Source organism: Phacochoerus africanus, chromosome 11 (genome assembly GCF_016906955.1).
Source record: "Phacochoerus africanus isolate WHEZ1 chromosome 11, ROS_Pafr_v1, whole genome shotgun sequence".
In the NCBI taxonomy this organism is placed as follows: domain Eukaryota; kingdom Metazoa; phylum Chordata; class Mammalia; order Artiodactyla; family Suidae; genus Phacochoerus; species Phacochoerus africanus.
The window spans coordinates 85,001,618-85,016,392 of record NC_062554.1 but is presented as its reverse complement, the minus strand read 5'-3'; the positions used below and the strand labels follow the sequence as shown (position 1 = coordinate 85,016,392).

General features: G+C 39.1%; 1 protein-coding gene across 1 annotated transcript in view; it reads left to right on the top strand.

Annotated features, from left to right (window-relative positions):
• The first annotated feature begins 5,232 nt into the window (after positions 1 to 5,232).
• CRPPA (CDP-L-ribitol pyrophosphorylase A) overlaps positions 5,233 to 14,775 on the top strand; it is a 301,491-nt gene continuing 291,948 nt past the window's right edge. Inside the window, exon 1 of the mRNA XM_047753666.1 lies at positions 5,233 to 5,850. Coding sequence (XP_047609622.1) covers positions 5,594 to 5,850 — 257 coding nt within the window. The 5' untranslated portion in view covers positions 5,233 to 5,593. The remainder of the gene's footprint in view (positions 5,851 to 14,775) is intronic.

Genomic DNA, 14,775 nt, shown 5'->3' with positions numbered 1-14,775 from the left:
ATGGGAGTAGAGTATAAGAAGAAGGGTGCTAGGAGGTGGGTAATCCCTATGAATAATAAGGCAGTTCTACACCAGAGACAAATTCAAGATACAGCCTTCTCACAGGATGGAGCTACCTGTCCTGGTCAGGATTGGCAGGGTTAAGTCCATAGGTGAAAGCCACAGAAGAACTTCCAGTCAGTAGAGCTGATAGTGAGACTCCCAGTTTAGGGGATAGCAGGGAGAAGGGAAAAAGGACCAAAAGACAAGAGTCCAAGATGGTCAAAGAGAAACATAACAAAATTTGAAATTTTGCCCAAAAGTGTTGGTTAGTTTTGTGCATTTTTTTTGTACTATAGCAGTTAATAATCCTTGATTTTTTTATGAAGTTAAGAGAAAATGATTGTTAAGAAAAGATTTGACAAAAGAGAAATTATTATTTTCTTTTTCATTTAAATTTTTTGTCAAGGTCTGGAGTTCTTTTAAGGAATAATGATGGGAGAAGTAGAAGAAATAGGATTTAGGGTGAGGAGAGTCAGTGCTGCTTAAAATCAAAACAACTTTTTTCTTTTGGGAATAGTTTTAAGCACTCTAATTTTTTCTGAAGACTCAGTGTAAACTGGTCTTAAATTTAGGTTTAAATTCATTGGCACATTGCACATTTTTCAATTTATGCATTCATTCTTTCACTTACATTTTAGTAACGCCGGTTAGTGGTAGCCATGGTCACAAATGGAAGTGCTCAATTTCTATTTAACTTATTTCTCTTCACATGCAGCATAAACAGCACAGTGACTTCATTTCATCTTCTTTACAATATACCACGATTTACTTCTCCATGAAACACTGTCTTTCCATCAGCACTAAGTGTTTCCTGTCCAAACCAGTTAGTTTATTGTTTCCCCTAATTAATCTTACAGCATCTGTCCAAAATCCTGTGTACTCTTCCTGTATCTATCTTTTTTGGCCCCATGCTAGAAAGTAGTGAAGCACTTGTTTTTTTCCTAAACAAAATTTAAAAACTTGTTTATATCTTCATATCCTTTGAATATACCACAGAGACAGTATCATCAGTGTCTGTCATCTCTATTTCCCTTCATCCATGTCATCTCTTTGCCTTTCAGTATCCTACCATACTATGGCCCCTTTTGATCTGTTTAAGATCAAGACTTGTACTTTCTTGGGTAAGGCAGTATAAAGCAACAATGTCCCACGTTCAGAGTCTGTTGGACAATTCACATCCTATATTTATCCTGTGCTTGACCAGAGAGAGTGGTGGTGGCTACGGCAATAATGACACATTCAAATGTCCACGTTCTTTTTTTCTATTTATAAAAATTTTTAAAAAGTTTTATTGAGGTATAGTTGATTTACAATGTTGTGATAATTTCTGCTGTAAAGTGATTCAGTTATACATGTACACATATACATTCTTTTTTTTTTTTTTTTCTTATTCCTCGGTAAACAGATATGAGTGAATTCCCTGGGAGCATTTTCTTCTTAAAGCCTAGGATTTTTTTCCTTCTTTAAATCTTTGGTTTAGTAATGAGCTGTAGTTAAAATATATAGGAATAACTGCTGCCAAGATCCTCCCCTGCAGAAATGGCAAATCTTCCTTTTCTAGCTGTTGCTCTTTATTGATGTTTCTATATGTTCTTCCCTTCCACAGATTACAAAAACTGGCTACCATTAGTTCCAGACTAGTCATTTGTTTCCTAAACAAACCTATCAAAGATATCACCTCTCCCACATTTCTTATGCATGGAGGTCATTTCCCTGTCTTAGTTTCTGGATGTGTGTGTCATACTTCAATTGAATCTCGCCCTTGAGTTCCATGCTCAGAGCACAGTTACAGGAAACAATTTCAATTCTGCTGTGAACAAGACGTAGCTTTTGGTAATGTGTTTTTCAACAACAGGTCTGTAGAAATACCATGGAGGGATAATTCGATCCTCCAAGTCTCTACCATTTTTATATTTTTCTTCTTGGCACTTAAGCATTTTCCTCTTGTGTTTCCCTGTATAAATTAACAAGGAAATGAAATAGACATTTTAATGGCTTTCTTATGCAATTTTTATATGGCATGTTTAATATATTACATGCATTTTGCTTTAGGTCTTGAAATTAAATGCATTGAATATAAAGGGAACTGAGGTGTGATCCTTTTTTAATTCAGTGTTTACTTAAGTCTGATTCACACCTAATTAAGATCACCTAAGGAACCCTAAAGATGCAGATTTAGGGGCCTACTCCAGAGTTACTGATCAGAGTTACTGATCAAACTTTCTGATGGAAAGAGACAGTAATATGTTTTCTAAGATTATTATATAAAATATAGTATGTAAATGATTATATTATATAAACTATGTAAGAACTACAATATATATTAACAGTGGTCCCCAAGTGATTCTTACAAAAAGTTAAACTTGGGTAGAATTAATGAAATCAAACTTATCATTCAGACCTAATGCTAAATATTCACCACCATTTCCCTTTTTAATTACACAGGAAAAACAAAGAGGACAGTTGATAATTAATATTGTAAGAAATTCTGAGAAAGTTAAAAGATAATAATCTTGTTGCCATGTAGTGTTCAGTTTGAATTATCCACAGAAAGACCTCAGTTCAGAGCATCACCTTTCTTATGTATAAAAATGAGTTAAAGGTCAGAGGTTAATAGACTGTCTCCTCATTTACATAAGATACACAATGGCAAAACAGGAATTAGAATTCATAGGCTGAAGGAAATGCTGGGACTGGCCCTTGTTCGAAACATAATTTATTTTGTTTGGCTCTGACTTCAGTAGAGTTAAAGGGTAAACCATTAGGCTGTTCATTAGCATTTGTGAGCAACACCCCACTGACCTCCAGAAATGCTATTAAAACAGTAAGTGTGGTTGGGGAGGAGAGGACTGACTGGCAGTGCTAATTATACTTGAATTAACACTAGAAAAATGAACCAATTTGATCTAAATTTCTCCAATAATAGTAATAGTTTTGGTAAAATCCCCAAATAAATCTTCTAGGATACACTGACGTAGAAACAAACAAAAAAAGGGGGTTTTAGGCCTTTCAGATACAAAGAGTACTACCATTTAATGGATATTCTTACATGCATTAAAAAGTAAAGACAAGCCAAGGTGAGGTTATAAACTTGTGGTGTATATTTATCATAAAGCTATGCTTTAAATATTCACAATACAATAGAATGCATCTTGTTAATCTCAAGATAATTAAAGGGTTTATTTTAAAAACGAGTGTGCTGAGGGACTAGTCATGGAACATAGATAAAATGAACAGTGTTTTCCTTCTTTGTTCAACAATAGCTGGATTTAAAACTATGTATAACTTCGTTTGGAGGATATAGCCAACTACATATTTGAAGCTCTTCCTGAGCATGAAGCTATATTAGTTTCTTGTTGTTGTAACAAATTGCCTCAAATTTCATGGCTTAAAATAATACAAGTTTATTATCTTAGTGCTCTGGATGTCCTAAGTATCAAAATGGGATGGCAGGACTAAGTTCTTCCAGAATCTCTAGGAGAAAAATCCATTTCCTCATTTTATCCAACTTCTAGAAACTTCCACAATTCCTTAGCTTATAGCCCTGTATCACTTCCACACCCTTCTCCCATCTTCATACTTTTTTCTCTAGTTCTGACCTACATCTTATGAGGACCCTTGTTTTTACATTGGGCCCACCTGAATAATCCATAACACTCTCGCCATAGCAAGAACTTTACCTTATTCACAGCTGCATCCTTTTATAATACCAGGTAACCTGTGCACAGGTTTCAGGGGTTAGGATATGGTTGTCTTTGGGAGGCTGTTATTTTACCTCCACAGAAGCCCAGACCAAAAACCAGTCTAGGAACTTCTCCCCTTTGCATGCTTTGCATTATAACACAGTTGAGGTTTAGTTTCTCTAAACTCTTCAGTTGGTTACTAAGACCTTTATTACTATGCTATTTTTGCTCAAGACTAAGAAAATGCAGTTTAACTCCACCATTAGATTAAAAAGCAAGGTTGAAAGATCAGTATTAAGAGACAATTGATTTGCTTTTCTGCTTCTACAAACTCATTTATTCACTCAATTAGTAAACATATATTAACTGAATGCATAGTGTAGGCTAGACACAGGTGTGGTGCTGGTGCTAAAAGTCAAGTGTATGCCTACTTTTCTGCTAAGAGTGATCTGACATACTACAAGTAGAAAACCTCTAAACATTAATTGTAATAAAAGTAACAAAAATTAAACTGATAGTGCCTTTAATAATATGATTAAATCGAAAGAAGAGCAAAATATTTAAATCTTAATCTTGTATGCTTTATTTTAAACTGGGAAAATGGCTAAAAATGCTGAATTGGAATATTATAACCTGATAATATTGTCAGTGCTTAAATATTCCTTTTTATGAATCTTGTATTATTGATGGGTGAAGACTGATAAATTAAGAAATATTTAATTACATGTACTTCAATTGTCATTCATTTATTCAATCAGCAGCTTATTCAAGAAATACTTTTTAAGCTTCCCTTATATTACAGGAGCTGGGGACACAACACAAACCAAAAATTAAGGACCCTGCTCTCAAGGAGTTTACATTCCAGAACACAATCTACTCTGACAGCCAAATACATCAGTACCTTTTCATGGTAAATGTTGCCAGCAAGGACAGCTCTAAAAAAGGGCATGATAGGCTTCAGGCCTGGAATTCTTCAACTCAGCCTGTACTTTGTGTAAAGGCCATTAGGTATGCAATCTTAACACGTTACCCAACCTTGTGTTCCGCCCTCTGTAAAAGGGATATAGTAATAGTTGGGTTCCCCTGGAGATTAAATGAGATAATGTGTGCTCACTGCTCAGCAATTAGTATTATTGCTTTGGCGCCTTGGTTCCAAAAAAAAAAAAAAAAAGTGCCTGCACATTAGAAGCACCTGGGGAATCTTTAAAATCATTCCAAAGCTCAGGCCACACACCAGATCAATTAAACCCCAGTCTATGAGGGTGGGATATAGGCGTCAGCATTTTTTGAGCTCCCTAGGGTGCTGACAAATTTGGGAATCAGCAGTTTGGGCTCTCCGATTTTTCACAATAACATTTGCCCATCCACTTATCTTCACCTGAGGTGGAACCGGGAAGCCTTACGGGCTAAATGAAGGTCAGGTAATTGAGATGAACATCTTTCAGTCCTATCCCGTGACTTACACCCAAATCTCTTTCAAATCTCTTCAAGAGGAAAGGAATGGGAGGTAGTCCTGACCTCCACTGCCTGTGCACAGCTGTTAGGTTTCAGGAGATCCTTAGGTATATAAGGAGGGCTGACACTTCCACCTGTGGCGACTGCTAGGCCTGCTGCAGAAGAAACCAAGAGCGGGGGAAATCTAACCCTCCCCGGGGCGCTGGGCTGGGGCAGAGACCGGAGACGCGTGGAGAGGGGAGACTCGCGGCGGTATCGTTCTCCGGGGACGTACAACTGCCAGCCCGCACGGCTCCGGCTGGCGCTGTCTATCTGCGCGCTCTGCTCTACTGCCCTCCCTCCACCGCCCGCGACCCCGGCCGAGGGCCCGAGCCGCCCCAGGGCGAGCGGGGTCTGCCGCGCTGCCTGCCGCCATGCAGTCAGGGCGGCTTGGCGACTCCAGGCCCGCGGAGCCGGGGCCTCGCCTGCGCAGCTTGTGCAGCGCTGACCGGGCGGCCTGGGCCTCCTCGCTGAGCGAGGCCGAGGCGGAAGCCGGATGCTTCGCGTTGGCTGTGGCGGCTGTGTTGCCGGCAGGGGGGAGCGGAGAGAGGATGGGCGTCCCCACCCCGAAGCAGTTCTGCCCCATCCTGGAGAGGCCACTCATCAGCTACACCCTGCAGGCCCTGGAGAGGTAATGCGGTGCCAGGCGCGCCCCGCGGTCCCCCGCCCGCCGCTCCCCTCCCCCCGGCCCAGAGCAGCCGAGACACCTGCTTCTTATGGCCGCGCTGGCGCTGGCGCCCACTCTTACGAACTGTGGGGCGTACCTCCAGCCGCTGGAGCTCCATTTCTTAAAGCCCTTCCCAGAAAGGAAGCTTCCCCTTTAAGAGAGGGGTACTGGCTTGGGGCTGCCCCGCGGGTCCCTTAACTGCCCTAGCTGTCCGCCCTTGAAGCGCAAGGCCATTGATTTCTAACTGTGGCCCCAGTGCGGTCTAATGAGAAGCTGTCGGAGTTTCCAGTTTCCGTGTCTCCTGTTTGCCTGTTTCTTATTCTCACTCTTTCCTAGTCTTTCACATTCTTCACCCTCGTCGCGCGCTCTCTCTCTGCGCAGGCGTGAGTTCAGAGGTTTTTTTTTTTTTTTTTTTTACCTGCAAATTAGTTTCATGGGTCTTTAATCATTTTGTCAATTATTCACAAACATTAACTGAATATTTAGTCTCAACTTGTTCAGCAGTGGAAAAAGTTTCTGAAATCAAGGCCAATGCATGCATTATCTTGTTAGAAAACGGATTAGTTGGCATAATGGAGGGAAAGGGAATGGGTTAAGGTCTAGGGGAGCGGTAGTGAGGTGCAAAGGAGGGGAAAAAGGAAGGTATGTTGTTCTACCTTGTTTAAGGCTTCTTGTAATGTGGAGGAGCATGAGGCTGGAGGGATGGGAAGCAAGGTGATTTCAAAGGTCTGTATAAGTGTTGGTACAGTGTTTTTTGAAGCCACTGTGGAGTTGTTGAGCCTCGGATTAAAGTGAACCGTTCGTATTAGGCTGTAATGAAGGCCCAGCTAATGAGGTTCTAAAGGACAGTAGTTATGTTAATACAGAAAAGAGTTACCCGCCCCCCCCCCCATCTCCACACGCTTTCACACAACCCAGAAGTCAAAGGGCCCAGTTGCTTTGCACGTGGTTATTTTATTTTGTGAATATTATTTATAAAATGAAGATGTACAGAGCCATAATCACTTTGATTAGTGAGATCAGACTGGTGGTTAAACCTGAAACTCATACAGACATTAAAACAGTTACAGGTACATCTTTCACTTCATGGTCTTTGATTTTCTTGAGTAGTTGATTGCTGCTCCTACAGTATTCCACTGTCATAGACATTGTGACAACATAGCTCACTTATGCAGGTAATACGGTGGGACACAATAGAGCTGGGCCAGCAGGATCTTTGTCCACTAAGTAGATAGATGTAAGGGAGTATACTGTGACAGTTCAATTTTCCTATGAAAAAATTTGAAAAAAATTGTATTTTTTCCCTCCCAACTTAAGAGGTAGCGGAAGATAGGTTAATATTAAAAAAACCTTTTAAAGTAAAATGTTCTAGAAGGGTTTTATGGGAAAAATAGATGAACACGTGTTTGCTATTTTGACTTGATGGCACAGTGATAAAATCCAAATAACATTTGTAAGGAATCAAAACCTCCTTTTTGATCAGTGCCCGTCCTGGCTCAGTGGTTAACGAATCCGACTAGGAACCATGAGATTTCGGGTTCGATCCTTGGCCTTGCTCAGTGGGTTAAGGATCCAGCATTGCGGTGAGCTGTAGTGTAGGTAGCAGACAGAGGCTCGGACCTGGCATTGCTGTGGCTTTGGCATAGGCCGGTGGCTACAGCTCCTATTCAGCCCCTAGCCTGGGAACCTCCATATGCCTCAGGTGTGGCCCTAGAAAAAGGCAAAAAGACCAAAAAAAAAAAACAAAACCCAAAACCTGTATTTCAAAATACTTGAGTCATTCTTTATTAGAATGCTTGATGAACTTAAGGAGTATGATTATTTTAGGATATGTCTCAGGAAATTCTTAGAAACTTTGCATTTCAGGGGTGTATGTGTGTGTGCTCCTTCGCCATTTGCTAAAGGAAAGCCAGTCCTCTTCTGGTAAAAAATGAGCTCTGTAGACTGCTGATAGTATTCCTAAAACACAATGCTAAAAGGCCTAGGTCATTTCACTGTGAAAGATGAAAGAGGCAAGTTGTTGTCTTTGGGAATTTTGAACCAATACAGAATGAACCAGTGAAGGCTTAGAAGTCTGGCTCAAAACTGGGATAGAGAAATATAAAGGAACACGAGCAGTTTGGCTTTTAGTTAAATGATGCCATTTAAACTGTTAACCTCCATTCCCTCATTTATGTGGCCAAAGCAAGTAAAAAAGTGTATAACCACACAAGGCAAACATGAAAGCAAAAGGAAGTGCAACAGATACGAAGAGACCATCAAAATTCTGGGCACCACTCCGCTATCATCTTTATTCCAATCAGGTTTAACAGGCCCAAGGAAGCAGAAACATAAGCCTTCCCGTAGAACACCTGTGAAGGAAGCAAGTTGATTTAAGCCATGGAAGCTTAGAAAAGTGCAGGCGTTAATAAAAGTACATGTTTATTCTGAAGATGGGGTAGATGGAGCAACTGCCTACACTTGCGAAGACAACTGGTTATAGGTGGATATATAAAAATTAGCCTTTACGTGTGAGAAGTATGGATGTACTTAACATGCTCACATACTATATTGAGGTGATGCAGCTTGTACAGATCTGTGCCTTTTTTTTTTTTTTTTTTCCAGGGCCGCACTCATGGCACATGGAGGTTCCCGGGCTAGGGGTCAAGTCAGACCTACAGTCGCTGGCCTACACCACAGCTCACAGCAATGTTGGATCCTTAACCCACTGAGCAAGGCTAGGAGGCGAACCCGCAACCTCATGGTTCCTAGTCAGATTCGTTTCCACTGTGCCATGATGGGAACTCCAGATCTGTGCATTCTAAGCATTATAGTAAAAGGATTAAATTTAACTAAATTCTAAGTTGTACTATGAACAGGTCTTTCAGAAGTTGATGAAAAATGCTTCCAGGAGTTGTAAAGTTTCATTGTGACCTTTTAGAGGGGAATTAAAATGTAAATTGAACCTCAGATTATGTCTTGAGGAGAACTTTGATTTTTCTCATTTGGTTAACAGGGAACTGAGATCAAGGGTACTAATCCCTCAAATAATTATGTATGACCTGAAGTTTCTAAAAGGAAACATTGTTCTAAGAAATCATATGGCAGTGGTATTATTGGCAAGGGCATAAAGCTCTGACAGTTAAGCTGTAAAATCTGCTCACAGTTGATCAACTAACACCTAAATTTTACTGTTTAAAAAAATGGATTCCCAGGTCTGAAATAAGTAAATTACTTGCTAGTGATCTAATTTCTGGTTTCAGATATTTAAGGAACATGTCATTAGGAGAGGTGACTAACCTGGGATAGTTTAATAGAAGAAAATGACAACTACCATGAAAGCAAGCTAGAGAGGAAAACTTGGGCCATGCTTACTCAGATTCATGGTGGTGGTGACCTAGGTGGAAATTTCTTGGACAAAATAAAGTTGAACAAGGTCTGACACAGAATCTCTATAGATCATGCAGCATCTTGAGTTCTCAAGGACACTGTTTAAGATGTTCCTTGATAAGGGTCTGTGCTCATGAAAAACTTAGAAATTGGCTTCTGACATAAGTCTTCTATAGAAAGAAAATGTGCTGTAGCATTGATACAAAAAGCATTCCAGAACTTGTGATAATGTATGTCATTGTATATTATTGTATGGACAATTAGATTCATGTTACAGTGCCTTTTTAGTTAATGTGAGTTTTCTTGAGTCTGATAGATCTAGATGAAAGGGAAAAGCTACTTTGTCAATCTGCATGTTCTGGAACCCCTGAGTTTTGACGAGTTTGCTTTATCACTTGGAAAATCAATGAAAGTCCATTTTTATTAAACATTAAAGACTTCATGGTGTTCAACATATTAATTTCTGACTTGATGTTTTGAATGTTTTCTTCTATTTTTTTATATACTTTAAAAATTGAACAAGAAAATACAAATCATAAGTGTTAATCCAAATGAGCAGTATTGATTGTTTGAATTAAGCTGAAGGTAGGAATGGAATAGGGCAGACAGGGGAAATAGTGAGAAGATAGGAATTGGCATTTTTTTAGTCCTCAATTGTATTAGGGATTCAGAAAGAGAAAATGAATCTCAGATGCTTTTGAGTGGTTGCTCAGAGAGATGCATTTGACTTTGTCTTGTCTGGCTGCTCTATGAAAAGTGCTAAGTCTGAGTCAAGGGAAGGAAGGGGCCTATATTACAGAAGAAATACGGTAGAATTGTGTTTTGTATAGGTCAGATGACTGGGGTTTAAATTCCCATTGGCTCCCCCTGGAGGGTCCTGCAAGACAGAGATAAGACCAGGACTGTGGTTTAGACTGGACTACTGGAAGCTTTCAGGGGTCATAATGAAGAGAATTGCATTGTTAAGGCAATCAGGAGCCAGCCCCTTCACACCAGTTCAGTATTTTCTCAAATATCAGGGTAGGTATGGAGAAGGAGGAATCTATTAAATTATGGCCACAGTATGATCCAGAGGCTTAATTTCCATGACGACTCATGGCAGTGAGCCATGGCTGCCAGTGTCCCATGGGGCCAAACTCTGCAGCCTGGGTAAGAGCATTTAAAAGCAGGTTAACAGGGCCTGATTTTTCCATTTGTTTTTTTAAAAGCATTTGTTTAAATTTTTGATTTTCGACTGATCTTAAACTGAGTAAAATATACCTTTAATAATTGTTTTTAAAACATACATTACTGCAAATACATTGTCTTTAAATACACAAAATGCTTCACAGTATCTATAGCTGTTGACACTGTTGGTAGGAATGTAATTAGTACAACCACGATGGAGAACAGAATGGAGGTTCCTTATAAAACATTTAGGATATGAGCCAGCAATCCTACTTATGGGCATAGATATTGAAAAAAATGGTAATTCTAAAAGTACATGCACCCACTATGTTCATTGCAGCACTTTTTACAATAGTCAAGACATAGAAGCAATCTAAATGTCCATGGACCAAGGAATGGGTAAAGATGTGGTACACATATAGAATGGAATATTACTCAGCCATAAAAAACATGAAATAATGCCATTTGCAGCAACATGGATAGACCTAGAGATTCTCATAGTAAATAAGTGGGATCTGAAAAAGGTACAAATGAACATATTTTCAAAACAGACTCATAGACATAGAAAACAAACAGGGTTACCAAAGGGGAAAGAGGAGGGAGGAATAAATAGATGGGGATAAACATATATATTACCATAAAATAGGTAATCAAGAGGGGCCTACTGTATAGCATAGGGAAATCTACTCAATATAACATTTGGGAAAAGAATCTGAAAAAGAATGGATATATGTGTAACAGAATCACTTTGCTGTACACCTGAAACACAAGGTTGTAAATCAATTATACACCAATATAAAAAATTAAAATCTGTAGGTGTAATGGAGGTTGAGGTTAGGTTTGTATTTGCGTATGGAATGTGCTAGGAAGGAAATACTCAGAACTTGATAAAATCCAGCTACAGGGGGTTCTGTGTGGACTTGTTTTTGGCTAGGGAGGTCGACCAGATCCATTTATTCAGCAAATATTTGTTCACTAGGCACTGTGTGAGGTACTTAAGGCTTTTCTCAGTCCATGATTCTACATTATTAAGTTTTAATACTGTAAAAGGCTTTTAATTCTATAACTGGAAAAGAATGTGAATAAATCCTCTCAAATACAAACAGTACTTAAAAAGGCTTGCAAGTGTTGGAAGTATGCTTGGTTGCTGAACATAATACCATAACAAACCCTTTTTCTTATAAGAGTGGTCTAAATCAGTTTTCTGAACACCTTTATTGTGACCAGATACAAGAACTACATTTTTCTCATGATTCAGTAACACATACTTAAACACACAATGTATTTGATAGAGAATTTCATGAAAACAATGTATCTTTACTAGATACACATTTAAATTTTATTAGTTTCTATTCAAAACTGTTAGTCAAAACTTAAGCACTCGATGTGATAATACTGTAATGGGTCATGAAATCTTCAGTTTGAGGAACACTCGTTCAAAGTATTTTTCTATTTAGAGCCTCACAGAATTGTTTGAAATGTCTAAGGCCGCTAGAATATCTGTCTGTAATTTCCATCTACTTGGACTGCTTTCTTTTTGATGGAACATAGATAATCATAGCTATTTTAAAGAATTTGAGTAAATTTGGGATTTATCTTCAGGAGTTTCACTCAAATAGATGTTTGAATGACTGTGGTCAAGCACTATTCTTTCTCCCTCTTTGTGTTTTAATACTGAAGTTCATGTAATTCTTGATCAAAAAAATTTTTGTTTTTAAAAGTTGTCTTTAACCTATTTTTCTTATGAAATAGACTATGGAAAATAAAAAGTGAGTAGTTCAGGGTACAGGTTAAGCTCTTGCCTTACAGACAAATCCTATATACTGATTTAGTTGAACTTGTTCTTCTGACCTGTTTTTTAAAAAAGCTACTGATGTTCTATTTTTGATAAACTGAAATGCATTTGATTACTGGAAGCTTTTCTATAGCCTCAAAAGCAGCTTTTAGTCCCAATTGTTTAAGCTACTTTATCTATGCATTAACTGACTGAACAGATGTTTCTTGAGAAATGATCTGTGAGGTCAAGAATTTTATTGGTTTTTGTTACTGTGTCACCTGTGATACAATAATGTCCAGATTACTTGATGTTCGTTGAATGACTAAGCACATGGATGAAGGAGTAGCTATTTTTGCTTAAATTATGAGAAATATTCAGTAGCAATGAGCTGCTGGAGACAAGATGATCCGAATGTAATTTTTTTTCTCCTGTGGATTTTATGACCTCTCAGACAGTGTTAGTGTGTTTACAGAAGTTTACAGTGTGAGCTCCAAAGTCAGACTGGGGTTTGGCCAGGTCCCTTCATTTTCTAGCTGTGTAGTCATGGACAAGGAACTGCCTGTGTATCATCTGAAATGGAGATAATAGTGACTTCTTGCAGAGCTGATGTGAATATTAAGTGAATATTACAGACAAATACTCCATACAGTGCATGACTCTTAGTAAGGGTTAGGGTTATGAACTGATGAATCTTAGTTGCTGTTCTTACTGCTCATTTTACTAAAGCTTAACATGTGCCGAGCCCTGGACTATAGTCTTTGCTTTCTGTGAGTTGGCAGGCTAGAGAGGGAGATGGAAAATGGAACAGTACAGTATGATGCTTGGTAAGACTCCCTGGTGATAAGAGGACCTGGGGGCTGAGAGCAGGGGTGCCCGCACTCAGGATTAGAGTCCAGGAAGTTTTTCTGGAGGAGGCCATATCTGCATTGATGGCTGAAGAACAAGAAGGACTCTGCCAGGAGCGGGTGGGGGAATGATGAAAGATGGTGGATAATGTTGTAAAGCAGAGAAAGCAGCAGAAGCAAAGATAGGATGGGAGAATGTGGTGGGCAGAGTCAGAGGCTCATGGCAGAGGCCACGTGGTGCAGGGAGAAGGAGGATGAGGTCAGGTCTTGAAGGGTCCTGCTCCAGAGCCAGCAGGGAATGGCGTCAGGTTGACACCTGAGACAAGTCATCTAGAGTTGTAAGAGTGGATTGTGTTGAGATTCAATGAGAAGAAGGAAACCAGCTAAGAGGCTAGTGCAAAAATGGAGAAATGACTGCTTGGGTCACAGCTATGCCAGTGGAGACAAAACTTTGGGCAGCCCCACATGTAGGGGGTCTCAGAGGAACTGTCCTAAGGGCTTTTTTAGCACTGTATAAATTCTGAACCATGTCAGAATAATGAAAGTTCCAGCAGCTGTTAAATTTGCAATGATGGGAGTTGGGGATGGATGGGCTACAGAACAAAGAGCAACACACTCTTAGTCTTACTCTGGAATCCTTATTGCCTGCACAGATGACTACATATTTTCTTGTCTGGTATTCCATGAATATTGTTGCACTGCTTTGTGATGAAAATTCCCCCAGGTATCTGACAATAATAATAATATAGTAATAATAATAGAAATCTCAGTTCTTCTTGGAACCTTATTAGGATCTAGGAATCATTTGAGTCAAACTCCTTGAAGCAAAACAATCTATAAACCACATTGTATAGGAAAGGCATTTTCATTAATTTTCATTTTCTCTCCAGGTTAATGAGAGCTTTCTGTGTTTTCAGAATCCTTGAAACTAAGCTGTGTTAGTTGCTGATAGATGAGACAGACTAAAATCATGCGTTAACAAAACAAATAATCATCAAGTATCTACTAGGTATTAATGTAAAGCAATGGGCAAAACTGATACTGATCCTTGCTATCATGGATCCTACATTCTGGAAGATAGAATGTTGTATTTTGATGAAAAAACGGTAACAAAAATATTTTCAAAGGATTTTCTGGTATCAGATGCTATTACAGGAAAATTAACTATAATGTATTTGTATATTAGGCCTTTTTGCTGTTTCCCATGTGGAATAGTATAGAATATAAGGATTACATGAGTTAGGGTATGACTAATGCTTAAGACTTAATAAGTGCTTAATTGATGATAACTGTGATAAATTGTTTTGCCAGTCTTTCTTGCTGACTCAGGAGGATTATAACCTATAACTCAGGAAGATGATTATCTCTTAAATCTCCCATCTACAAGCTCCATCTGGTAGCTACATCATTAACATTGTTTTGCCCAGACTTAAGCAGCCTCCTAACTGGCCTATCTGCATCCTTTCTGTATGCAATCTATTCTCTGGCAGACCGAGTAAAGTCTGTGCTCTGAAATTTGTAGTTGTTACCACTCCTATAAGAATTTCCATGAACTAAGTGGCTTACAGCAACATAACTAGATTTAGCTTAAACTTTTGGAAGTCAGCAGTCCAAGGTTCAAAGTGTTTTCCAGTCTAAAACCAGGGTCAGCAGGGCCATGTCCCTTTTGGAGGCTCTAGGGACAATCCGTTGACTTGCTAGATGGCAATTCATTTAGTCTACAAGGTTCTC